General features: G+C 37.5%; 1 protein-coding gene across 7 annotated transcripts in view; it reads left to right on the top strand.

The window, feature by feature from the left end:
* TBC1D1 (TBC1 domain family member 1) overlaps nucleotides 1-26,978 on the top strand; it is a 113,311-nt gene that overhangs the window by 56,185 nt on the left and 30,148 nt on the right. For 3 of the 7 annotated variants that reach the window (XM_080397092.1, XM_080397093.1, XM_080397097.1), the window contains 10 exons: nucleotides 2,425-2,529; nucleotides 3,157-3,289; nucleotides 4,668-4,759; nucleotides 6,340-6,447; nucleotides 8,844-8,972; nucleotides 11,102-11,188; nucleotides 12,905-13,194; nucleotides 14,886-15,044; nucleotides 17,366-17,485; nucleotides 18,647-18,786. In XM_080397092.1, coding sequence (XP_080253218.1) covers nucleotides 2,425-2,529; nucleotides 3,157-3,289; nucleotides 4,668-4,759; nucleotides 6,340-6,447; nucleotides 8,844-8,972; nucleotides 11,102-11,188; nucleotides 12,905-13,194; nucleotides 14,886-15,044; nucleotides 17,366-17,485; nucleotides 18,647-18,786 — 1,363 coding nt within the window. The remainder of the gene's footprint in view (nucleotides 1-2,424; nucleotides 2,530-3,156; nucleotides 3,290-4,667; nucleotides 4,760-6,339; nucleotides 6,448-8,843; nucleotides 8,973-11,101; nucleotides 11,189-12,904; nucleotides 13,195-14,885; nucleotides 15,045-17,365; nucleotides 17,486-18,646; nucleotides 18,787-26,978) is intronic. The other 4 variants (XM_080397095.1, XM_080397098.1, XM_080397094.1 and 1 more) reach the window with 3 other exon arrangements.

The following is a 26,978-nucleotide window of genomic DNA, read 5'->3' as shown; positions in this document are numbered from 1 at the left end:
TCTTTCATTAGCCGTTCTCTGTCTTGCGGGGCATTACTTGTATTTAGTTTGTGTACCAGATTTGATTCAGATTAAGTGAATGGGGAAACTGAATGTAATTTATTAAACTAAGATGGAGTCCTTAGAGAACACTTAATTCCTTTAAAACCTGTTATAGATCAATTTAGGTTAAACCTCTGAGAAATTAACCTGAACTATAATTATATAAATAAAATTATAGTTATTGAGGAATGGATGTTCCCACTAGTTGAACTAAAAATTCACCTTGAATTAAACCAGTGTAGTGCTTGTTTCGGAGTAAACTTAAGCAGTTTGCATGCTGTCAGATCAAGAGCTTTGAAGAGAACTCCTTGATCACAGAAAAATCTTTATCCCCATGTTCCCTTAGGCCATCTCCTGAGGCAGGAACTAGTTAGGTAGACTTTGTGACTTGCCCTGAAGATCAGCAGATGGTTGTGCTCCTCAGAACAGTAGGAATGAGGTTCTAATTCCTCCCTCCTGTCTGAAGAATGTGCTGCTACTGGGTAGATGTTATGTCAGTTGGACAAATACTGGTATTGGAGTAGAGAGGGCTTTTCCCCTAAGTATGTACATTACAGAAGACTTGATGGAATGTTCTTACGGACTCATCATGATCATAAGAGAACTTGAATAATCTTTTCTTGAGGGGAGATCAGAATCAGAATCAGTACTTAATTTCCAGAATGCCCAATCTATCAGTGAGCTATTATAATGGCAGAAAGAAGTATGTGGTCCTGGGGCAGTATCTGAATTAGCTTATCTGAAACAGCTAAGAGCATTTGCCAGCTCCTGGTACCTCGCAGTTTCATGGGCAGGGCCATGATCCCAGCTGGGCTCCTTCCATTGTAGCAGTTGGGTTGTCAGGAGAAGAAATAATCTTTCAGAAGAAGAAACATGGGCTGGGAGGTTAGAGAGGGGGCTCAGCACGTTCTGTATACATCTCTAATGTGGGTGAAGGAGGGAGAAAGTCTGCAGGTTGCATCAACCTGTTCTTGCTTTATCACATAGCTGCCTCCTAAAATGCTTAGCCTGGACATCCAATGGAGCTAGAGTTGGAGAAGCTGCAGGTTTTACATCATTTGAATGTCCTTCTGACCTTTTTGTTCTCATGGCATATTAGTGCCTGATGTTTGTCTAATAAAGACTTTGTTATCTGTGTAATTGTCACACTCCAACAAACCAGGTATCTCCATATATGTTAAATTATTTTCCCTCATTCAGATGCCATGGTCTGAAGGTTTCTTGTTAGTATTTTGAATTATAAGACAATATTGTTCAGATTGCTTAAGCATATTTGATGCTATAATGTGTTCATTTTTGGGACACCTGGCCATTCTGTTTTATAGAAGTGTTCTTTTTATGGTTTTTAATGCTTCTAAAACTGTTTTCTTCATGATAAAAAGGCAAATAGAATATTCAGTGATTCTTGCTGTATTAAAAAGGAAAAGAACCAACAAAAAAGTCCTGCTAGGCATCTTCAGACTGTCTAAATTTCACTGAAATTTCTGATTTATTGTGACTTATCATTTTGATTTTTAATACAGCAGTTTATTGCTGCTCTTTACCCTACTATAATTGTTGTGCCACGATAGCTAGAAGGTAGTAAAAAGGTGCTGAATATAACAGAATTTCTATAAACAGGCTCTACCACTGCATATAATTCATCATCATAAGTTTGTTTGGCTTTTTTAATCAAGAATGGTGCACTGAGGAGATGTGCGCTGGGATCACCCAGCTCTATTCATCTGAAAGTCTTTTCATGAAAGAAAAAAACTCCCAGCAATTAAAAAACCTCCTTAGCATTTTCCCAGGATGTGCTGTATATCTACTGTTGCAAGTAGATTGTGCCTCAATTTGCGTGCGTTTTTGGAGAAATAAATGCTTCCATGAGTTATCTTTAAGTAATATATTTAACTATTTTCATTTTTTAACTAGCCAAGCTTTTCTGTAGATGGAAAAAAAAATGTTTATCCATTTTGCACTATTGCTTTGATTTGCTTTTACAAATGTAAAGCAATTGTTGACTGCTTTAGCAAAAGGGAAGAAAAAGAGAGCAAGCTTTTTTTCCCTGCTGTTTCCAATATTGAGTAAAATACATCTTGAATAGCATGTATTCATCCCTGTGTTTTCCAATGGATCTATTGTAATTCAGTCATTAAAAAATAACCCCAAAACCAATAAACAACCTCTAACTTAAGTCAAATTTAAAAGCTTGATGAAGTCATAGATTCTGTAACAGAATAGATTTCTAATGGCCAGATGACTTTAATGTAGCTGGAACAAGATATATGTGACCTATCTGTAATGCTGTTGGGCTTTTCATGCTTTTTTAACTAGAAAAAATACAGGTACAAAACATTAAAAATAAATATGACTGGTTCTTTACTGTTATTTTTGTGGTAGGGAATTAGACATGTGGATCACTTTGGGTTCATCTGCAGAGAGTCTTCAGAAAATGGAGGCTTCCACTTCGTTTGCTACGTGTTTCAGTGTACAGATGAAGCACTGGTAAGTGAAAGGAAAGAAGAGCCTAATGGAATATTAGGCCCTAAAAGTCTTCTGTTGCTCCATGCTCTATATTTTGCCGGATGTCTTTAAAACCTCTCCATTCAGAAATATAATTCTTTTAAAAATGTGACTAAAATAGCAGTCTGCAAAGGAACTTTAAATTTGTTTTGAAGGCGGAAGTTAAACCCCCCCTTAAAATACAATAAAACTTCCTTTCATTGCACAAACTAAGTTAGACCATATGCCTCCTTTTTTGGAAGAAGGGGTGTTTTATAATGTACCTATTGAGAAAATCAGGACTACACTACTGTGCTCTGGGTCAGGCCAGTGAGTCACACACAACTGCAGTAAGCTTTTTTATCACAGACAAGAAAAGGTTTCTAGATAGAGGTAGTATCTGTTATTAGACCACAGTAATAAAATTGGGTGGCCTGGAAGAGGTAAGACTTCATGATGACTTTTGTCTTGCTTAGGCAGAAATGACACAGGAACAGCTTTTCTTTTTAATGGTAAGCACATTCCCAAACAACCAGCAGTATCATTTTAAGACTGTTGTGCTTGTGTTAAGGAAAACAGAAGCTCAGTGGAGGAGTGAAATTCTGTTCTTTTTCGCTTTATTCTTTTCAGGTTGATGAAATCATGATGACACTGAAACAGGCTTTCACTGTAGCTGCTGTGCAACAAACTTCCAAGGCACAGCCCCAGCTCTGTGAAGGATGCCCTATGCAAAGCTTGCATAAACTCTGTGAAAAGATAGAAGGTGAGGTTTAAAGAACTTTCTAGTCAAATATATTTTCTAATGATTTTATTGGGGGACAGTCTTAAATGTGAAACTCTAAGGGAATGAATGCTTAAAAAGAGCTTGGGATTTGGGATGGACGGTTGGAAGTCTTTTTATGTAGAGGACTGCAATGTCATCTGTCAGGTAGTAAAAGTTAAGCTTCTTTCTTGTACTTTAGTTGAATTTTTGAAAGTTAATTAAGAGTCTTAAGTATTACTAAATTGCAGCTAGCTTGACTCTATTAACCAATAAACACAGAGCACTGTAGTTACGGAACTTCTCAAGAATATATGCTGCAATAGCTATGACCTGCTGTCCTATTGAATCCACTTAGGTAATGCATTACACCACCACTAGACATGAACTACATGTTTGTGCATGTTGATCTATGCTCCTTCATGAAAATACAGCAGTTAGAATTGTAGTTGTTGCCCAGAAAATGAGTTCCAAGACAAAAAAAATCTTTGCATTTCAGCAAGTTTTGCAGTTAAGTTTTGTTCATTTAAGTGATGTCTGGGGTGAATAAAGGGCAACAGCAGCTTGTCAGATCACATGACAGTAGCTTGTTGGACTAAAACCTATCCAGTATTAATTTGATGAAACTGGAGAACTTCCAGAACTACTTTTCACTCTGTTTTGGTCTTCAGCTAGCTATGATTTTTGAGAAATTTCTTAAAGGCAAATGATTTTTAATGCCTTGAATCATGCCATCTAGTTAATCATATCATGTGGTTCTGGAGGAGAAATGCCATGATCAGAAAATGAAGTACAAACTACTGTTTGCTGGTTTTTCACAGAAAATAGAGGAAAGGCATTTAATCCAGGATGAGAACAGAAAAAAATAATCTGAATGAGAGGGTAGTCTGCTTTAGACTATCAGTATTTTTCATTAGGAGACAAAGCAAGAACTTCGCTAACGTGGAATAAATTTACTCTTTTTCAGAAGAGGCCATGGCATACAAATTGAAGGAAATCAATGGAAATTATATTTATACCACAAGCAAAATCCAAGCAGTACTGCATAAAACACCCAACAAAGTAGTATGCTAAAATGCAGTAGATTGTGGGTTTGTTTTGTCTTGTGTGATAATGGAATCTTCAGATGAGAGTATAATCCTGGTCTGTGCTGAGTAAATCTCCTTGTTGCAGAGTTCGTGTCCCTCATTTTAAAGACATGAGTTCAGTAGTAGCTTTAAATTAACCTAGAGTTCTTTCTAATGCCCTGTTATGAAATCAGTGCAGTGCATCAGCTCAAATAACTGAAGAGCTTTGGATTAAATTGTGCGCATAGTTATGAGACTGATTAATTCTGACAAATTTGACCCTGTGATTTGTTCTTTTTTGTTCCTCTTGGTAGGGTTACACCCTTCTAAGACTAAACTAGAACTACAAAAGCATCTTACAACACTAAATAACCAGGAGCAGGCCTCTGTTTTTGAAGAGGTTAAGGTAAGCTCTTTGTTTCCTACAAGATTTTAAAGCAGTTGATTTTTTTTTTTTTGCTAACATCACTGTGAAACACCAAAGTTATTTTCATTTTTTAACGAGTTATTAATATCTTTACTTAACAGACTTTTAACCACCTTGTGCTTTAATTTCAGTATATTTTTCTAGACCTGTTAAAAATGTGTGTTTTGATGAAAATGGCTCATTTTACTCATTTTTTTCCCCTAATACTACTTGTTTTCTAGGAAAATGTTGACTTCTCACTGGGTACAATGCACATTTTTTTTTTTTTTTTGTGGGTGAAGGTAGTGACTTGTACAGTGAGAACATTTAGCTGTTACTTTGACCAAAACAAATCATTGTAACATTCCCAGATAGGAAATTTCCTGCCTAAAATGTATTCTAATCTTCATAGTTGTCAAACTAAGTAAAAAAAGTTTGGATTTCATTCAGAAGATAGAAAGTTATTTTAGCACAGAGGAAAGCATAGCTGGATTTAAGACAAACTATGAACATTGCAGGAAATGCCATTGGGCTTGGCACACTACTGAAGATTAGGAAATTTCAGACTTCTTAAAAAGTAATGTTTCCTTCCTCTCTTGAGTGATTTCAGTCTCTTTGTATGTTTCCATGTGGCAGTTTATCATCCAGTACCAAATTTGGAAGGTACTCTGTGGAACTGATTCCATGAGCTAGGTGATTTCTTAGTATACAACAGCTGGCTGGCACTGTTGCCTTTTAGTATTCTGCACACATTTTAATGATCTAAAGCTTCTAGTAGTCACAGGAAACTGTTAATTGCTTCTGGTGAGAGTCTGCAAACAATTAACTTGGTAAAACCAAGGGTAAAGTATGTCTCTCCTGCCTGTCTTTTTCGGCTAATTTTTTCAGTTGGACTGCCTGAATAAATTCTTACAGCTCCGTATGTTATAACCATGATTTGCATTTTTAGATAACTGTCTTAATAAGAATATTTTTATTAATCTGACATGCTACCTTGGCATTAGCTAATTCATAGTGTATCCTCTGCATTACATCAATAGACTTAAAACAGCATATGCTTTTCAAAAGTTAGATTTCTGGGATCAAATTCTATAATAAATTGTTTTTAAAACATATTCTCTTACAAATAGGTTCACCTTGTGCACTAGTTTTTAAAATACCTATGTCGTTTCCCCAAAAATGAAATGTCCAATGAGAATGATTTTTAGAAGGGTTGTGCAATCATAACTGCAAGACAGTACTTCATGTGTGCTACAAAACTCAGAATTACAGTGTTTTGGTTTTCTTTACAAAAATATTTTTTAAAGTCTGTATTTGCTTGTGGCAATTTGATACCTCTACAGTTGTCCTTTATCTTTCATGTAAATTTTGTCATGTATGAAGTGAGGTCACCTGTTTCTGTGGCTGGTTGAGGCTTTGCCTGGGACACCGGTGTCCTCTGGTGGACTGGAGTAGTAGCATTAACCATGTTAAACTTGTTCTTACATTAACAATGTATAGACAGTGACAAAATGAAAAGAGTAAATATTTGCTGTTATACAAATGTATAATAATTGTGCTTGTGCTGTTTCCAATTAAAGAAATTAAAACCAAGAAATGATCAAAAAGAGAATGAGTTGGTTATCTCTGTTTTGAGAAACATGTATGAAGAAAAACAGAAGGACCATGTTCATGTTGGAGAAAAACAGGTAAGTAATCATTCAATTTTAGCTCATGTAAGGAGGAGCTAGGAGAAAATCTTCCATTCCATTTTTCTATCTTTCCAAAGGCACATTTCCATCACTGGCTTTTGGGAACTTCAAACTGTAGGTGGTGGCAGACACTGGTTTTGCTTATGATACATAGGCTATTGTCATGCACCAAAACGGGCATATCTCAGATTTTGAGGTACACGGTACAGTCTGATGTCAGGCCTAGGAGAGAGCTGCAAACAAGGTAGACCACCAATTTGGTTGTTTCTTTCTTCTCACTGCGATGGAAATTCCATGTATGTGAGAGACTATATAATGAACTTGTAATTGCTCTCAGCTGGTCTGTGACATTTGCCATCCTGCTGTTTGTGTGAGTCAGTGTCCTCATAATGCAGTGGATTTGATCCTTGTTAAAGACTATCGCATTTACTCAACAGCTGGAAGTTATTTCTTGTGTGCAAACCACCATTGAAGTGGCCTCAAGGAGGAGTAGCTGAGGAGGATTGCTGCAGAGACTGTCACCCATTTCCAAAGAGTTGCGCTATCTTTCATTCTGTATCAGGTTGTATCAGTGCTGTTTAACTGGCAATTTTTACAGCACAGTTACAATTTTTCGACAGAGATGAATGATTTTGGATGCCTTGGTTTGTGGCTAACTTGAGACACCTCGAGAAGGTCTGCATTTAAAAGAGGATCAGCACCTATTCTATAGATCTTTCAGATCCAGATTTTTAACCGTTTTAAAAGTCTTGGCTGTCTCACCACTTCTGGCCAGTAATTCCATGGCTGCTGTTGGCTATTTGTGATATAAACTAGCAAATTAATATATGGAGAATAATTAGACTCCTGAAGAAACTGGAGAAATAGCAGCAAGGCTTCATATACTAATTCTTCACTTTGTTAATCTCTTCTCCTTTTACGCCCACTGGCTAATTATTGACTTCCCTGATAAAGCATGAAGAAAACTTTGTATATTTTGTTCTCTGATTTCTTGTCTTGAGCATCTCACCAGAAATACCTTTTTAAGAAAAAAAAATGTTGTAGTTATGGCATGATGGGAAGAAACATTGCTTGAGGTCCTTTATTGTACCTGAAATACTTTTATTTGATCTAATGCCAGCTGATTGTCACATAGTTGTCAGTCACAAATGGCTTGAAAATTCTAAGGCCTGCTGCAGTCTGTTTACTCAGTGCCTGTAACCAGAATTGGTTAATCTGACACTTGCAAAGATGCCAGTGCTCTAAGAACAGAGTTGACTTGCCCTCAGTCCAGTCCATCATTATGTTTACTCTGATAATTTGTCTCCCAAGCTATGTAATAGCAGATACCTTTGAACAGGGGCTCTGGCAGTGTTGTTTGTCTAAGCAGTCATTAACCCATGACGTCCTGATGTCCCTGTTCCCTTCTATTCTACATAGACATTCACTTTCATGCTTTTAATAATTTTTTAAAAATATCTAAATCAGGTGAGGAAAAATAAATTAAATGTGATACTAGTACATGGATCTTATTTAACAAAAATGACCTTCAAACTAAGTGTCTTTTTGTAAGAATGTAATAGCGGGCAGCATCTGATTTGCCCTTTGTGGATGAGATGAGTGAAGGTGAAAAGAAAATACAGAAGCCTGTAACTTTGTCAATAGAATGCTTTAAAATAATAGCTAGACAGGACTCTATAGCGATGGTGATGATTTACTATTCAGCTGTCCATGTACTAATAGTTACGTAGATCAGTTATTCAGATCTCTGAAATCAGGGCCATGTAGAGAGAGCTACAGTGCCTGGCAGCCTCAGGATGTACCCCACAAAATAACTCTGAAAACTGTGCTCTGGCTTCTACTGCAGGTGTCAAGTTTGGGTGGTAATATTTGCGTTGTGGTGTCATTTTTGTATTCACTATATTAGTCTTCACAAGTACTAAAAATGGACTGAAATACTTATTTAAAAAGCAAAACTCTAAATAGACTGTTACCTCTAAGATGGAAGTGTTTCTACTGGTGAAATATATAGAAGAGTTAGATTGTTATACATCTTTCTGGCCCTTAGAAAGCCTCATTTTAATGTGGGGACACTTGATAGTTCTAGTTAATTATGAGCTTCATCAACTTTGAGTAATTTCTTGGCTGAAGAAAAGTAAATCCAGCAGAAATCTCTACTCTGTTACATTTAAACATTTAGAATTTGTACAAACAATTTAGAATTTGTAAATCCCTATCAAGATGGCAATTCTTCTGAAGCATTGCTAAGTATCAGTAGAGAAAAAGGCATGAAAAGCTAAGGACACCAGGAGAAAGTATTGTTTCAGGTTACAGAAGTCTTTGGACTATTCACTGAAATTCTGCTCCATGCTGCTGAGTATTTTGCTTTTTTTTTTTTTTTTTAACACTTGCAGACTTCACAACCCCTTGCCGAGAATGCAGTAAATGAGGTGCCCAGCAGTGCTCCAAGATTCAGATTAGATATGTTAAAGAACAAAGCAAAAAGATCTCTGACAGAATCTTTTGAAAGTATTTTATCACGTGTAAGTATCTTCATGTTTATTGCCTCTGAACATAATGTCATTGTTTTATTTATTTGAATGATATGAAAGTCATATTTGTTATCCTTCCAGGTTGTAGCCAAGTTCTTATTAAAGGCACAGTGACAAAAATATTTGATTGTACAGGTTAGAAGAAGACAAAACAAATCAGGGCTTTGGTAGAGAGAATACAAAGTCCTGGAAGAAGGGAACTAATTGCTAGACAAGAAATAGTGTGTATAGGCATTTCAAAAAATTAATATGAAGTTGAGCATGAGAACTTAAAAAAAGCAACCATTGTTTTATTTCTCTTTCGGATTTAGAAAATTAAAAGAGTAATTATAATTGTTCACTGCTCTTTATGTAGAATGAAATGATTGGGGAACTGACTAAGCATTGCTAATGAGATAATATTTATTAGTGGCACAGAATGGATGAATAACAGGGCATTTGAACTTTTAAACGCTAGAGATTATTTGAAGATGAGGGGTATAAAGACCTTAAGAAGGCACAAAGGTTATGAAGGCATTTATGAAATATCACATCAGCTAAAATTTTTTGTAAACAGTGTCTGGCAATACCTATTAGTGGGAAAAACTTGAGCTCCTATGTGATAGTGATCCCCAAGACAGCACAGAAAAATGTTTATCATAAACTTATTGCTGAAAATATCTGCTGAATGTATACAGCAGCAGTTAAGAAAACAAATCAGATGTCAAGTTTAAGCACTACTTTTAAACCTATGGGGTGTCTTCTCATTCAAATATCCTTTGTTTTGCACTCCGTGGAGAAAGTCTGAGGAAAATAATAGGAGATTTGGAAAGGCCTCTGCTTGACAAATTATTTAAAAAAAATCAGACCTTCTGCCTTTTTAAAAAAAAAAAAAAAAAAGAAAGAGAGTTGTGACAGAATGCTAAACAACAAATATTAGGGAACAAAAATTGGGCATTCTCATTTCTCATCAGCAAACATGTAAATTGAAGCAAGATGTAGGACAGTTTATTGGCTCATAGACATTCAACTTGTAGAGACAAAACTAGGCTTTCAAAGCTTATTTTAGACATCATATTTAACCTGTTCATGAAATGAATGATAGCAAAAGCATGTTCTCCCTGTTATGATTATGCATATAGAGAGGATTTTTAATATAGTATCTCTCTTCATTACTTCCCAGCCGGTGTTTCTAGAGTTCGCTCTCATAAAATCCTGCAGTGGATGTGTTTGCGATGTGAAACATAACATAAGTGTTGTTACACTAGGTATAGTAATTTTTGACAGTTTGTCCTGACTGGCATAAACTATCTTCACGTAAGCACAGGTGTATATTGGTTGCATTTTCACTGTCATGGTTGTTTTGATGGAAGTTCTTGGGTTTGGTCAGATCTGAGGCAAAACATTTTGTCTGAGCCTCAAGGAAAAAATAGTCACTATTGTGAATAATGGTGGTATTTTTTATTTTACCTGGAATAACAGTTCGAAGAAAACATAAGCCTTAACTTCAGAACATAAAGAAATGATACCCCTTAAGGTTAGAAAGATACCAGTTCCACAGTTATATTAGCACATAAGAATCCATCAGTAGGTTTCTTGATATTTCTCTTGGTTCCATTACAAACATTAGTTGAACGAATTATACAAAAATATTGTTGAACAGGTTATACAAAAATATTTATGCTTTCTGATTTGTAGGCATTGAAATGGGTAATACCAGAACTTATGTTTTGCTGTGTATTAAATTTACATGGATTTAAGTCCTTTGTAATAGACAGCTTTTTAATTTCTTAGTGTCTTGGTAAGAAGTGCGTAGTGTGAAAACTTCCTGTTTGGAATACAGAAGGTACTTCAACAGTAGTTACAGTACATGTGTGCAATATATGATTGCGTACATGTCCTGGAAAGCACATCGTTGCCCATGAGAATTCCTTAATTCCATAAGGTCCTTTAAAATGTCAGTGACTGTTCTGAATGAAACCTCTGTTTCTCACAGAGGCAAAGGTTATTCTTAAGCATTTCAGGAAATTAAATTTGATACTGTCTTCGAAAATTACAGATTCTGGCTGTGCTACACAAATCTCTTTCTGGTATGCCCTGTATGTCATAATCTTGACTGCTGGTGTGCTTTATCTCTACAGGGCAGTAAAGCCAGAGGTCCACTGGACAGTTCTGGTGCTGTGGATCTGGACAGCTCCATGTCCAGTACCTTAAGCAGCACAAGTAAAGTAAGTAAAGCCTGGGGTGAATGTAGATATTTAGAAACTTCACGTAATATTCCCTGAAACAACTAGTCAGATGTGAAATGCAGTTACTAGCTATTCATGTAACTGTTCCGTTCTAACATCTTGGGGTTTTTTAATTATTTTGGGGGAGTAGGCAAGCTAATGGATTGTGTGTGAAAAGAAATTAACCCCAGAATGCCCGAACAGTATGACAGAAATAGTATCATAGAGTATGGAGCATAGGTATGTCTTTTCTTCCTACCTGTAAGAGTCCTGCTGCCACTTGCTGATCCATGAGGTGTGTCTTTATTCCTGTGCCAAGTCCCTCTGAGGATGACAGGGCTGCATTCATTGCAGCCAGCCTCTTGGATCAGCCACTACCATTTGAGGGTTTTTTTGGAGGTTTGTTGGTTTTTTTCCCCCCAACTTGAAGCAATATTTTCTCAGAATTTACATGTTGGTTACCCAAATAATTTTTCATATATATAACATATTAGAAAGTGTATGAGTCCTCTGAGGGACAACTTGAACAAAGTCATTTCCCAGTTTACTCTGGTAAAAGAGATTCAGGCTAAGAAAAAGCAGTCATATGTCAATACAATGGTGATGTGTAAGATGATGTTATTTGTAGAATTTTACTGGAGATCTCCATATTTTTTTGACACAATATGGGGCTCACAGTAAATCTGTGTTTCTCTTCTCCACAAGTTTCAAGTTGCTTTCAGGCTTTTCATTTTGTTCCCTGTGCTATAAAAGACAGCAGTGCAATCGGGTCTCCATTTAAATTAGAAATTCCTTGTACTTATGTAAACATATATTTTGTATCTATGTATCTTATCATGTGAGTCTATAGATGTGAAATAAAATATTATATAATGTAATCTGAATCTTGCAACAGTGTGCAGAAAACAAAGGCAGTAATTACTATGCTGCTGATCCTGATGGGGTTGGTTTCAGCCCTGAAAGTACATACCATGAATGCAGGATTGCATTCATAAAAAACATAAAGGTAAAACACGATATCCCCCTATTCATGGTTAGAAAGCTTTTAGTCTGAATAAAATATGAACACTCTTCTTCCCTAGAGGTAGCCTAGCACTCTGCAGACTTGGATACAGCTATTGATTCTCCTCTAGTGCCTAGTCACCTAAAGACTCCTCACTTCAGGTAATCAGAAGTCTGCTTATCTTTTGGAAAGAAAGGCCAACTCTGCAGGAAACACAAGGTGGACAGTGAAGAAAAACACATGGTTTTGGCTGAAAGAGGCATCTAGTCAGAGAATTCAAGTCCTTTGTGTGAATCTTCAGATAGATGAGAGGATGAGATATAGATAAGGAGTATTATATATATATAGTTATATATTGTTAAATGGGGTGCTAAATATATAGTACTGCAAAATACCAACCATTTTGTTGCTGTCACTGTTACCTAAACCTGACCCTTCTGTTCTGTTCTGACTCCATTTCCTCTGAGGTGTATTCAACTTCCTGTAAAATACAACTACTCCCAAAATTACTTTTTCTCTGTAAAATGGAGGTGATTTGTTGTCCTAAGTGATTAATAACAAAGACATAAACCATCAAAGATTCTTTCTTTGATCTATCATGATAAAAATGTGCAAGTTTGAAGCAGGTTTCTGTGGGATGTGAATGACATGGGACTGCAACCTCACAGATTGATTCTAAGCCCACGTGTTGATAACCTTTTTTGCACTGCTAGGAGCCACCGTTGTGTGAAAAGGAGAAAGACAGACTTCCTGCACTTCCTACAGGAAACCCTGTCAAGACCAGTGGATCAGTGGGTGATGTCTCCAGCGATGCAGATGATTCTCCTGTTGAGCAGTCCGTTACATTACCTCAGCAAAGCTTTCGGAGGCGAGCAAACACACTGAGTCATTTGCCAACGGAAAGCCAGGAATCTCTGGTACCTGTTGAAACATCACCTTCTGTTCCCCAGAGGAAACTCATGAGGTATCACTCAGTGAGCACAGAGACTCCTCACAAAAGAAAGTAAGACATTAAAAGCAGGCTATGATTTCATTTGTTGAGGGCATATTTAGGGATGATAATTGCATACCAGGTATGTCCTCTTAATGGATAAGAAATGTATGGCAGCAATGTGTCACTCTTTGGAGGTTTGTAGGTATTCTGTTTAAAAACACTTTTAGCCCCGTGTTCTCCACAGGGGAGAGAAAACATGAGATCTGTAGATCCACCATTTGTCACAAAACTAAGTGTAAGCACAACATTGGATTGCTCCTTGGGTTTGATTATATTTTTGCAAGCAATATTAATTATTTTTTGTTATTTTAATCTGTAAGCAGTACAAATAAATACTACTACTTGTTGTCTATTTATAGAGAAAAATCTAGTAGCATTTGTGATGCTGAAAGCCTTGCTAGTTGGTGAATTCATGTGTGACTTTAAAATAACGCACAAAACTGACATAAATTGCCTAATTGTTGATAGAGTTGAGGCTCCTTGCTAGTTTTTAAATGAACCCGTGTAGATTTTACTTGCAAAAACAAGCTACTACTTGCCTTCATATTAATATTTGTCAAGCTATACTCCTTCAAAAACCTGCCTCTACATCTCTAAAGTCCTCTTAACTTTGCGGTAGTTTTCTTCCCTCCCTCTACCTGGCTTTTTCCAATTACTATGGAAACATTTCTGTCTGTAGGCTTCTATTTTAGTGCCAAAACTGCTCATTTACACAAGTTAGTAGATAGTCTCTGTGTTCCAGCTCATTTTTCCCTGCAGGAGGCAAGGTAGTAAAAAAAACATGCCTGAAACAGGTAATGACAGCAAAAGAAAGAATTACAGTATTTGAAAGGAAACATAACCTGAGTTGCCTTTTTGTCCCTTCTTTGAACCTTTTTAATTCTAAAATGCTGGAAAGATTTTGTAGTGCAGTGTAGGACTTGTGTTGGTCTGTTATCTTCGTGAGAGTTGCCCTGATGCCTGTAGCTGCTTGTTCAATCAGTTATCTTACTGTAGGAATGCAGCTAAAATTAAGTGTATTTTTCATTTTCCTTGGTTATTTGTATTTGAGTTTGATCATACAATTTTTAGTAAGACCTGAGTGTACCTGCTCCCTCACATAACTTTAAAAAAAATAAATCATTGTTGCTTGCCTTTCATAGCAAATGTACGGAACCAGGGGAAATGGAAAAAAGGGAGGCCAAGTATACTTAAAGTTCTCAAAACTCAATAGAATTACAGACTTCTAACAAGTCTTGTACATTTTATGAGTGTTTTTGAACAGCTTACCTCAATTCATAAATTGTTTCCTAGTGTAAATAAATTCAGTTCTTCATGTAGCGTTTCACTTCTCATCCATTAGAACTCTTGATCATATGCCTGACTTTATCATAGACACCAAGGAGAGGCACGTATGAGGGAGAAGATACGGGTGTGTCAGTGACAGGTTTTTGAGAGTTTAAATTTAGTCATACCCTGAAATGCCTTGCTGAAGCCTGTGAGTGTGTATCTGGGACTTTGCTGATTGGGTTAAGATGTTCAGCCTCTTACAATTACTGCATTAACTGTGACAAACATAGGAAATGTCTCGTTTGTATATGTCAGGTCCCTCTCAAAGATTAGAGAAGGGATTTCACTTCCCCTGCCCTTTCCTCTCTTACTGTGTTTTGTTCTTTGTGCTACCTCAACTCCATCGCTCTGGCTGGAATCCTACTATACAGTTTGAATGAATCTGTCGACGAATCTAAAAGTTCTTCTGGTCAACTTGCGCGTTCTCCTGCTCTAGCTCGTCTTAATCCCTCGGCCTCTTCACCCAACTTTTTAAAATATCTAAGGCATAATTCAAGTGGAGAACAAAGTGGGCATTTTGCACAAAAGAGGTGAGCTAGCACCTGTACGTAGTTTGGGGTAGGTTTGTTTTGCTATGTCATAAATGTCAAGCTCCATATTGAAAATAATTAAAATAAATTAATATAGACCAAAGGTGGTAGATCTTTGTGGGAGAGGGAACTTTTTAACTCCACCACTGAATGTAGAGCTGCTACTTATGTAGTTTTTTGTTTTAATAAATAAAATTATTTCAGACATAGACACATGACTTTCTCTAGAGCCAGTTATCCAAAGCAACTTGTCGTTATGCAGCAGACAGCAGCACTTCTTAAATTGTGTGAGGGATAAGTTGCCAAGAACCTGTGATCCAGCTCATTCTGTCCCTCCTGAATAATTCTGTTCTGTTCTGCTTTGGTCATGGTAACACAGAAACATTAATTTTTTTTGTCTAATGAAAAAAGGCAAATTGACTAAGTGAACTAAATGGGACAAGAAATAGCAGAACTGTGGAGAGCTGATACAAAAAAACCCACAAACAAACAAAATATAACCCCACCACCCCACCCCCAAAACCAAAACCCAAGAACAAACAACACCCAACTCAACAGCCCATGTATTTGTCTTGGTTATTTTGAACAATATCAAATGATACTTTTCTGTAGCTCCTTTCTCAGAACAAAATACCTATAGAGAACGTTGAGAAAAGGACATTAACCCATCATTTCCCTGAGAACCTGAAACAAGTAGCTCCCTAGAAATCTTAACCATGAAACACCTTATTAACCTCTTGAGCTATAACTGCTTATTTTAGCTCAAAAGGCTAATGAGACCAAATGTCCTTGGAAGCACTGTCAACAGTCACTGGCCATTGGCAAGCAATTTTTATTGCTCTTGCTGTTTATTGTTTGGCTTTGTTCTCCTGGGTAAGGTTTCCTGTTTCCCTCTGATACTGAGAAAGTACTCGGCTGAGAACTTTGTTTCACCAGTTCCTTCAGTTGCATTTGTTGAGTACTAACTAGCATCTCTTAATTTAGCTTCACCTCAGAAGTGCGGTATAGCTCAGAGGAGGAAATGTGAGTCTACAACGTCCTCTTTACTCATCATTTTAATAAGACTTACTTGAATCCTGAAGCACATTCTCAAAAGCACATTATTCCAATATATTTGGTAATGATCCTGCATGCACTGTAGCAACTTCTCCTTCCCTTTCCCTGTTGTTTAAGGGTATACCATACTGCACCTCTAAGCAACAAGACTGAAAACAAAAATTGATAGGGATATCAAATGGGTTAATAAGTTTAAATCAATAGTCAAACTGCCCAATTTGATTGTGTTCTGTAAGTGAAATTACTGTGTATATGTGATGGATTTACAATGCAATTGTAAGTGAAACCTGTTTGCAGGACACGCTGCAGCCTTATCTTCTTCGTGCTCGGTACTAGCTACTAAAGAACAGCTTCACTTCATACTAGTGATTGTCTCAGAGTACACACACACACACACACACCATCCCATTTACAACTTCAGGAGACAGTGCTAAATGACATCCAGATATATCATTATGGTTTATCAGAAGCAGTTCTTTCTCAAGCTTAGTTTTTCAGGAGAAAATTCACCTAGTCAGGTGTTTTTCTGTACTGTTCTGATAAAAGGTCTTCCAGTATCATCAGCCAAGTAATTTTCTGTGTTTTCATTCCATGGAGAAACTTCCCGTTATCTGAGTTGTTCTCACTTCCTTCTATTAACCTTCTTCTGAGTATGTGGGGGCTTGTTATTTTAAAAGAAAGAGCAGAGTTATGTTGGCCAGAAAACTGTTGATGAAATTTCATTAGTGCTCCTGTCTGTTGCATAAATAGAGCGGCAATCCTAATGATCAGTTGGAAGGCTCAGCTTTTAACTTAAAAGTTCCAAACTTGTCTGAATAAAACCCTGTCAATGCTTTACAAAATGTTTTATGCCAAAGTCTTAGTTTTCATTTGCCAACACAATGATTATCAATGTCAGCTTTTCCTAACCTTTTCCCCCAAATTTAGTCAGTCACTGAAACTGATATTTAAGTAAATGTACAATGATAAAGTTGGCGTCAGTTCTTACTAGATTAAAGGAATTTACTTGAAACATGCATTAAATAGCAAAGAATAATAATTTCACTGGAAATTATTTACATTGAAACATTTTAGTTTGCCCAGCAAAATATGTATTTCAAAGTAGCACTTTGTTAGGAGTTTCAGTTTTGACTTTGGTTTCCTTGATATTCAGGCCTTCAGGATTTAGCTGCTTTTTGTTTGAAACTTAGCAGTATGTATTGTTTTTATTCAGTGGATTTATACTTCTTTGTTCTAAACTGTGCTTTTCCCAACTGCACTCTCAGCATCTCCTACCGTACTGCCTTAAGGAAAAAGCTTCATTCTTCCTCTTCTGTGCCAAATTTCTTAAAATTTCTGGCTCCTGTAGATGAAAATAACACCTCTGACTTTAGGAGCACAACAAGGTAGGGTTCTCTCTTAAAGCCTGGAGGTAAAACTGTATTTTCAAAGGTTTCTTTGTCTGAAATTTTTCAAATGCTTCTCACACTTGCAAAACCTGATCTGTGCAAGTTCACTTGCATGTATTCTGCATGTGATTGCTGTCAAAAGAATGGAGCTATCCCAGGCTCCTCCTCTGCCATGATTGCAGAACTTGGCCATTTTGATGCTGTAATGGTCATACAATTTCCATCTATGTACTTTGTGATTACTCCTGCCAAAGGACTGTATTAGTAGTTTTCAGTTAAAAGAATATACAAGGTTCATCCTAAGCAATGTCAGTGTCCTCAAATTGAAAGGAGAGGATGGCCCTCCTTTGCTCCTCTTGGTTGCTGCCAGAGCTATTTGAAATCCATTTATCCCTTTCAGTTTCAACAAAGACTCATGCAACCATTTAGCCAATGGCTGGAATAAAGCAATGAATAGTTTAAAGATGTAACAGGTGAAAGTTATTAGTGGGATTTTTAGTAGGAAAACAGCATTGCTGTTCACTATTTCATTTAATATTCTGAATAAAAACCTCTCTATGTAGTTTGTGGATTACTTGAAAGGGTCATCCAAGTTTCCTGGATACTGTTCCCAAGTTTGTTGCTTATTTCAGATGGTGGCTTGCGAACAGAAAGGTTAAAAGTTTTGTTCCAGGTCTATGTTTTAAAGGCATGTTACATACCTAGTTCACAGAAGGCTGGAAGTTAAATTGGTGTTTATAAAGCTCCTTGATGTGTGCTGACAAAAAGCATCAGCAGTTCTTTGTGTCTCCTATGAATAAGTGCTAGGTTTTATGGATGGCATTTAAGCAGCAGAATGGTAAAGATACATTATGGTGTACATGTCTTTAACGTGTTTAATACACTGCTGCAAAGAAATTAGTTAAAACTAGAGAAAGCAGATGACACAGAGCTGCCAGCCCCTATTGGTGAACATAAGTGATGTTTGCAGCCTTGTAAAAGCCTTGTAAAAGCCTGCTGCCACAAAGCAAGCTTCACTTACCTAACGCTGTGAGCTTGGCTCAGCATATGCACAGCACACTGCACTGCTTAGTTGATGGTTCGCATTGTTGTGTTCACTGAAGACTGTGTCACTGTTACTAGCTTACTCACAAGCCATTCTGTGTTATGCAATTTTAGTGACTACGAATCCAAACACAGCCCGCAGGCCATTGGTGTGGACAGCCCTGTAAGGACTCGACGGCATTCATGGAGGCAACAGATATTTCTGCGAGTGGCAACCCCTCAGAAAGCATGTGATTCTCCCAGCCGATATGATGGTAAAGTCTGTGTTTTATTTGCTCCCATAAACGTTGTTAGTGGATGCAATCTGAAGCATGGATCATTTTGTCTACCAAGTGGGCATGTTTGCCTGATAATATGTTTGTACCATCTTTGCAGTTTCCCACCTACTTTTTGGTCATGCCAAGCTCATCAGCTATTGATTTTTTATTTTTCAGCTTCATCTGTAACATAGTTCTGGTTGTGTCAAATTAAATAATGAGTGAATAAATTATTTTAATGTATACTGTTTTAAGGACTTCTGGGGAAAAAATGTATCATCGAGCATGGCTCTAAAGGAGAGGTGGTGCTTCTGTTTCATATTTCTATGCTGGAGTGTAGAACTATGGACTAGAAAAATCCAGGCCTAGCAGAAGGAATTAAATTTCTTTTATGACTTCAGTTGAGTTTTGTAGTATGTACTTCATACCAGACTGAATTTGACCTCATGTATGCTGCTCCTCCAGTCTGTGACATTTACTACTTGAGCCATACTATAGCCACTGTTGTCGTATTTATTCCCTGAATCACTGTAGAGCTGAAGAACCACAGCTTAGAAAAAAATCACTGCACATGAGCATGCAGGTGCATCATTTTATGCATCTCACTTTATGAACCAGATAGTGCAGCATATAGGCCAAGAATGCCTGAGAGAAGCTTGTTCTCTAGACAATGATCTCTGGCTACTGAAGTTTGAATTTCACAGCTTGAGCTCTGCAGGCTCTACCTTCTGACTGATCTCTAAGGCCACTTTAAAAGATATAAGAAAAAGTATGAGGGAACAGGAGGCAACAGTACATTATAATAAGTGTAGTAAAAAGTAACCATCTTAATGTCACTGATACTTTTTTCTTGCATCTTAAAGGGACACCTTGATTAACTGGACACTGCACATAACAAAAGTATTTCTGTCAATGCATTGCTTGCAGTGTGTTTTAACTGGCGATGGTGTAAAGTGTGTATGGGCATAGATGCCTCAGCGTACTTCAAAATAAAGTGACCCTATGAGCATGTTGTGTAAACATACACGTGAAATGCTCTCCTGTACTTCAAGGCATATGAAGGAGCTGTTCAATCTCAGTTGTTCTGTGAAGCAACTGTTTTTTCAGGTTTTATGTGTCCTTTTGTGACTGGAAGTAGTTTACTTGTTTTTGAAAACCACAAAACCTTCCCATATTAAATAGGAGAAAAAAAACCCTAAAGTGCCTATCCAAGCATTTCCTCTGAGACATAATAGCTGCAAGATATAATCTTAACAACCTGCAGCTGAATAAGCAGAATAGTTGGAGAAACAAGTGTGGCCAAAATGGAAAACAGGAAGTTCTATTAATAGGAGGCGTAATTTAAAATATCTGTCCTTTTTCTTCACTCTTGTTTTCTTTTTCTGTTTTTTTTTTCCAATGTACATATTCAATTTATGAACAGAGGGAGAAAACTCAGAGTTAGCAGGGGGTTATTATTTATCACAAGAATCGGGGTTTTCCATTTCTGTTTTCATGCATCTCCTGGAACATTTCTGGCAGTAAAGGATACTTACTCACGATCCAGTCTCTGAAGCCTTTAAGAGAGCTGCTGTACAGATGATCTTATATTGGACTCACCACCACACTTGGTATTCTCTGTAGTTCCAGAGTAAATGTAACTGTCATTCATTAATCTTGTTCCTGTTTCTTTCACATTCTGTCAAGGAGAAGCAGCACATGCATTGGAGTTTATTGATTTGAAAAGTTCCCTTTAGTTTTTTGTGTTGTTTTTTTTTTTTTTTAATCTTTCTCACTCTTCTTAGACTAATTCCTTTGGAAACAGAATTTATGCAAGTAACTGATGTATCACCAAAAGATCAATTTCAGTCAAATTGGACAGAGGGCAAAGAAGATTTTAAAGACATGTTTTGTTGTATTCTGCTAAAGTAAGCATGAAGAGAGGGAAACAAGGGAACATTCATGAGTTTCCCTTTTTAGACTGTGGCTCCACTGACCAATTTCTCCATTCAAATGCAATAGCCCAGACACCACTCCAGGGTACTCTGCAGGAGACCAGTGAAAAAAAAAGCTAGGGATTTTTCAAAAGTTTGTATGTCAGCCGACCAAGAGACTGAGATCTCTGTGAATCAAATATGATGTTTTTCAGGCTTAGCATAGGCTGCATTGCTAAAATTTGTACTAAAAATAAGATCCACCAGTATGCCTGAACTATGCATTGCTTTGACCACATGTGGGCAGGCACTGTCAACAAAATGAAACTGCTCTGTGGCTGTAACTTCCTAGAGTTGTAATCAGTAAATATGCATGTGTAAGATGTCACAATAAACAGAGACAACTTTAAGCTTTATACAGACAGAAAAATCTAGGTCCTGACATTTGTGATTCCATTTGTACAGGCAAGTGGTGAGCTGAATCTCAAGTTGCATTATGTTCATTGCCACTCCGTGTGGTTAACATGGCAGGATATGAAGGTGTATTTACTAAAAGTTTAAAATAAATAAATAAATAAATACAAGACAACCCAGACAACTGGTACATAGCTTTTACAGAAATTCTGAGCTTAATCTCACAAGGTTCTGAACTTGAGAGATGTCTAGTGTCCTGAGTTCCCACATGAAGCTGACAGCACTTTGTGTCCCACTGTCTTGCACTTCTGGATCCTTTACTTCTTTAGGAGATGCTTGTAAGTAGTTTGAGCTAAAACTTAATTTTCTGTAGCTCAACTGGAGAGAAATGATGGATGGCTGTGCTTTGATGCTTGCATCATGTATTACCAGGCAGAGAGCATGCCATTTGTTTTGCAGCCACCATTATTTAAGAGGATTTTATTTTATGTGAAGGAGATTGTTCATTTCTTACTAGTTCAGGAGTACAATGAAAAACCGTCCTAAATCAGTAGAGCTAAAAAAAATTGCAAATAGATACACTAGAAAGCCATTTTTTCTTGCCAGTTGACATTTCTGCCTTGCCTGATGACTGGGCTTAGTCCAGCCATGCTCAGGCAAGGTGAGCACTCTAAGACAACAGAAAGCCTAGGCTACAAGGAGACCATTACTCTTGGTTGTTATGGGAGCGATGTCCCATGTGCAGACCCTCCTCCTTGTGGGTGCTTCCCCTTTCCCCATTCCCTGCTATTTTCACCTGCTTTGTTTTTTCCCCTGACTTTACAATGAAGCACATCAGAGAAGCATTATGCAATTTGCCGCCTGGCAGGACAGACAGGTGATCTCTGGTGAGCCTGAAGATGCTGATCTCCAGTTTGGAGATCTAGAAAGGATTTTCTGTATAGGTGAAATTATCTGTTCTGTAGATATTTTTATTGCTTTCCAGCTGGTAGCTGGAGGGTTGCAGGGTTGAATTATGCTAGTTCTGTTGTAGCAAGCTACAGTTCAAATGTCCAACCTTATTTCCTGCTGCTTGCCACTTCCCATGGAATGGTTGTGTGGCTGTAGGTGGTGTGGAGCACTGGGTGGCAGCATTTCTCTCAGTGCCACCTTGAGACACACTCAGGGTCTTGCCCTTTCGTATTTTTCTGGTTTATTTATTTGTAAAGGGTGGAATGAGTGTTGTATCCTGCAAAGTGGAGAGATGGAAAAAGAGGAGCACATGTCACTTACAAAATGGATCACAGTTTGATCTGTTACAATACTGTTTCTTTTGAAAGAAGGTTTTCTTTAATGTCTTTTTCTAAAGTTTTTTTGGCCTGTTTTCTATATATGACTATACAAAATTCACTCCGACTCTCCCACTCACTGTCTTAAACATTCTAAGTAATAAAAGTGTTTCTTCAATTCTTTGATTATTGCCTTTATACCTGCCCACCCTCCTTGCAGCAAAATCTTCATACTTCTGTAGAGTCTCTCTAACAAGGGCCGCATCCTGCGGCTATGCAGATGGTTTAGGACTTTCTAGTTCTCTGTCTTCACTGGTAAAAAGGTGAAGGGAACAACTTGGTGATCACTTTATAGCAGCTAAAGTATGGGCTCACACAAAATGGGTAATTAGTTTTCAGTGGATCAGTTTTCCAGTCCCACTCCCGGTATTACACAAGCACTAGAACAGGCACAGGGAGACAGGTAGGGACATGTGTCTGACAGCTGAGGGTGGGTGCTTTTACCGTGCTCAGAAGCAGGACACACTTAGGGCAGTGCAGAGTGATCATGAAACTTCACCTTGCACCGCAGCGCAGTGGGATATTTGCATACTTCTATTCAGCATCTACAAACCTCTGTGCAATGGACTGTTTTCACTACAGTTTTCACATATTAACTGTTCAGAATTGGTCATAGTGGGAGAACTGTTGCGCAGATTTTCAGGAAATCCCAGCAGAGTAAAGTCAAGTGCTAGATGTAAAGGGAATGTGAATAGTTTTCTGAAGTAAACGGTGGGAAGGTGATAGTGCTTGCAATGAGCTTTCTTGCTGTGAAAGGTGTGCTGACAGTAGACAGCAAGATTTTTGTAAAAGCTGTGTCAGTTTTAGGTTGGAGAATGGGTGATTTGTTTTGAGGTGGGCAGTAGGGTGAAGTTACATGTTGAACAGTGAAAGAAATTGCAGTTTGGAGGACTGAGATGGTTGGTATTGCTTAGCTCAGAAAATAGATTCAGATGGGAAAAAGGGAACTTTAGTCAGAACAGCTACGTAGTATTTTACAACCCAACTTGCAGAAAATAATTCTTTTAGAAATTACAAGTATCTCTGTACAGGAAAAGACCCTTGATTTGTTCATTAAAATGAATCAGGTGTCAGTCTCTGGTAGACAGAAGTAGCAAACTGTTACATCCTAAATGCTGAAGAAAAGTTTGGATTTGAAGAACTGCTGTTCTTAAAACCAATTGTAGTTAGCACCTACCTGTTTATGTGCTTTGTGGTGAAGGTTATATCTCTTCCATTGTTTAAGCAAAACTATTTTAAAAATAATTTTGTAGTAGTATTGCAAATACTGTAAACTGTTGCTTTAGCATTCTGTAGAGTGCTTATGGGGTGTTCTTTACTTGTAAAGTGCCCTCCGATACTGTTTTAATGGTTCTTTTTTAGCAACAAAGTGATTATTAATTAACTAATGACTAGTTTTATAAATGCTGTAATAAAGCCAGTTGGTTAGACTTGATTACTCAGTTCTGTCCCTCTCAGAGCAAATATATGCTCATATTCTTGATTTGCAGCGTGGGAGCTTGACTATAAGCAGTAAGTACTTATATATAATGTGTGATGGCTTCTGTGCTCATTGAAATATGAGGGCATTTGTATCTCAGGGCTTGATAATATTAGTAAATGGGGTGAATTTTGAGGTGGTGATAAGTTTTAAAGAAGCTCTTGGCTTTAAAAGAAAAATCGAACTCTAATAATCAACTGTATCCAATTACACAATTTTTCAAGAATTCCTCATTCAGCCATTGCCTGAAGTTATAAGTCAGACTAGAGGGACTTGTTGCTTCTTGTGATTCGGTATCCGAAGGTTTCTGGTAACAAAAGGCTCCTGGTCATGTTACCACATTTGGTTATGAAGTCAAATATTCTAGACATCTGTGTAGAATAATAGGAATATTATAGCCTTTGTTATAGAAGTTTGCAGTTCCTCTTCAATTTTGTGTCATGTATGAAAGAAGGTGTTGCACTACCTGAATGGAAGATCTGAACAGAACTAAGGATGTTGTGAAAGTCCTTTCTTTTGGGCAATTTAACTATACACGACTGTGAGGATCTCGTGTTTGTTTGCTAAGCTGAGTTTTATAATATTTAAATCAAACAAGGAAAAACAGTGTAATGCAGAAAATAAAATGCTTAATGGAAATCTTCCATCCACATTGTCACCATATTCTGCCTGACTTCTTAACCCTGGAGAGCAGATGTGGCTGGTAAACACTGCATTTAGAGAGTCTGGCGTAAACAACTTAGTGAGAGTGGTGGTAATGCATTATATTTGAGCCTCCTCCCTATTAGCTTCCTATAAAAATAAAACAAGCCCTTCTTTTCTGTATAAAGTGTTGCAGTTTCTAGTCAAAGATGAATGTTTTTATTTTGTTTTTGGTATTTCAGGTTGGTTACACTAAGTGCTTCTGAAAGAATGTTTTTTAAATTTACACTTTTAGGTGGGTTTGTCACTTCTGTTGTTTTTTTACTTTGTGTGTGTGGTTTCTCTTAGTGGGTTTCCTTTTTCTTCTTGTTTTTGGAAAGCTTTGTTCAGTACTGAGGTTGATTGACTAAGGAACTATTGATCAATTAAATTTTTTTCTAGTCAGTTACAAATGAAATTTCCTAAAACATAAGGTTTAAGGCAACATTATAATAACTCACTCTTGAAATACTTTGAAGTTGTCCCACAGGTCCAGCAAACACTCTGTATTTATTGTAGCTTCTTCTGGAGCTAATGAAATTTTCTGCTTGTATCACTACCAGTCAAATGTTGTCTGGTTTAATTACTGCTGCTTTTATCCACCAGCATTTCATTTAAAAACTTTCCTTAGTGTGGTCCCTGGTAGTAACATACAGTGATACTTTCTTCATAATCTTTTGTACTTTGTTTTGCATGTGAGAGCTTTGTGTAATGCATTTGTTGATCCTTTTAGGGTGTAGACATACTCTGTATTTTAGGATTGAAGCACTGCCATGTTAAGCCAAAGAGATGAGTATAAATGAATGGATCTGCATGTGAGAGCTTTGTGTAATGCATTTGTTGATCCTTTTGGGGTGTAGACATACTCTGTATCTTAGGATTGAAGCACTGCCATGTTAAGCCAAAGAGATGAGTATAAATGAATGGATCTGCTGTACGTATTCCATCTTGGTCCATTGTTCCTTTCTTGGGTGGTATGAGTGGTGGGAGCATCAGAGCAGTGCTTTTGAGGTACATGTGGATCACAGAATCATAGAATCATATAGTTTGGAAAAGACCTCTAAGATCAAGTCCAACCTTTAACCTAGGACTGCCAAGTCCGCCACTAAACCATGTCCTTAAGCACCACACCTATGTGTTTTTTTAAAACCTCCAGGGATGGTGATTCCACCACCTCCCTGGGCAGCCTGTTCCAATGCTTGGCCACCTTTCAGTGAAGACGTTTTTCCTAATATCCAATCTAAACATCACCTGGTGTAACTTGAGATCATTTCCTGTTGTCCTATCTCTTGTTATCTGCGAGAAGAGTCCTTACCCCACCTGCCTATAACCTCCTTTTAGGTAGTTGTAGAGAGCAAGAAGATCCCCCTGAGTTTCCTTTTCTCCAGACTGAACAACCCCAGTTCCCTCAGCAGCTCCTCATAAGACTTGTGTACCAGACCCTTCACCAGCTTCATTGCCGTTTTTTGGACACTTCTGGATGCTCTGTAGTACATTTGTGCAACATTTCCATCTTCTTCATTAGCAGTTTCATCTGCAGTTCATTACCTTGCAGAAGTTCTCACAAGCACAGGAAAGCTGGTGGCTTTGCCACTGAAGTACACTGTTTCTCAAGGGATACTTGGTTTGGACTCAGAGACTTGTAGAAGTGCACTGTGCAGAAGAGTAATTCTGAAGAGTAGTCCAAGTATGAACTTCCAATGGGAAATAACCTATGTGTTAGTAAAATGTAATAGTAGTTATTGAGTCAATTTCCTCAGTCCTGAGCCTTAAAGAGTAGAAATGTGGTGGGCTTGTAAAAGTACCATGTGTGGAGGTAGAATTTTTATATGGAAGCTGCAGGGAAGGGAGCAACATATTTGGAAGGAGTACAGGTCAAATGTGGAATAGAAGTCAACAAAAGCTGATCAGGTTGGCACTTGAACAGGGAAACAGTCTTTCAGTGTGTGCTGAAGTGTTCAAATCCTGCTTAAGTGCACTTGCTAATCTCACAGAAGTTTTGAATGCTGTGCATTACTTGGATTTTAGTACATGGCAGTTTGATTGGGTGGAATGTGAACTACCACTTATGTTCAGGTGAATTGCTCTACTATTTATCTTTGCTTTCTCTGCTATCCTCCAGGTCATTTGTGCATAATAATGAAATACTTTGTTTCTTGTTAACAGTATTTCTACTCTTGTCTGTTTTGGATCTGGAAGCCAGATGTCATGTCTGTTGATCACCTTGTACATTCATGCACATGGGTTAGTGGTGGTCTGGTTTTTTACTTTGCTTTGAGGGATTACCTGCACATTCCACCTACCCCCTCCTTTACCAGCCAAACAGCTGATGCAACTCCGCAAACTTTAGGCAGGCCACCTGAGCAGTTAAAC

The sequence above is a fragment of the Falco punctatus genome, assembly GCF_963210335.1.
Source record: "Falco punctatus genome assembly, chromosome: 1".
Taxonomy (NCBI): Eukaryota; Metazoa; Chordata; class Aves; order Falconiformes; family Falconidae; genus Falco; species Falco punctatus.
This window is presented reverse-complemented; position numbering and strand designations above follow the sequence as displayed.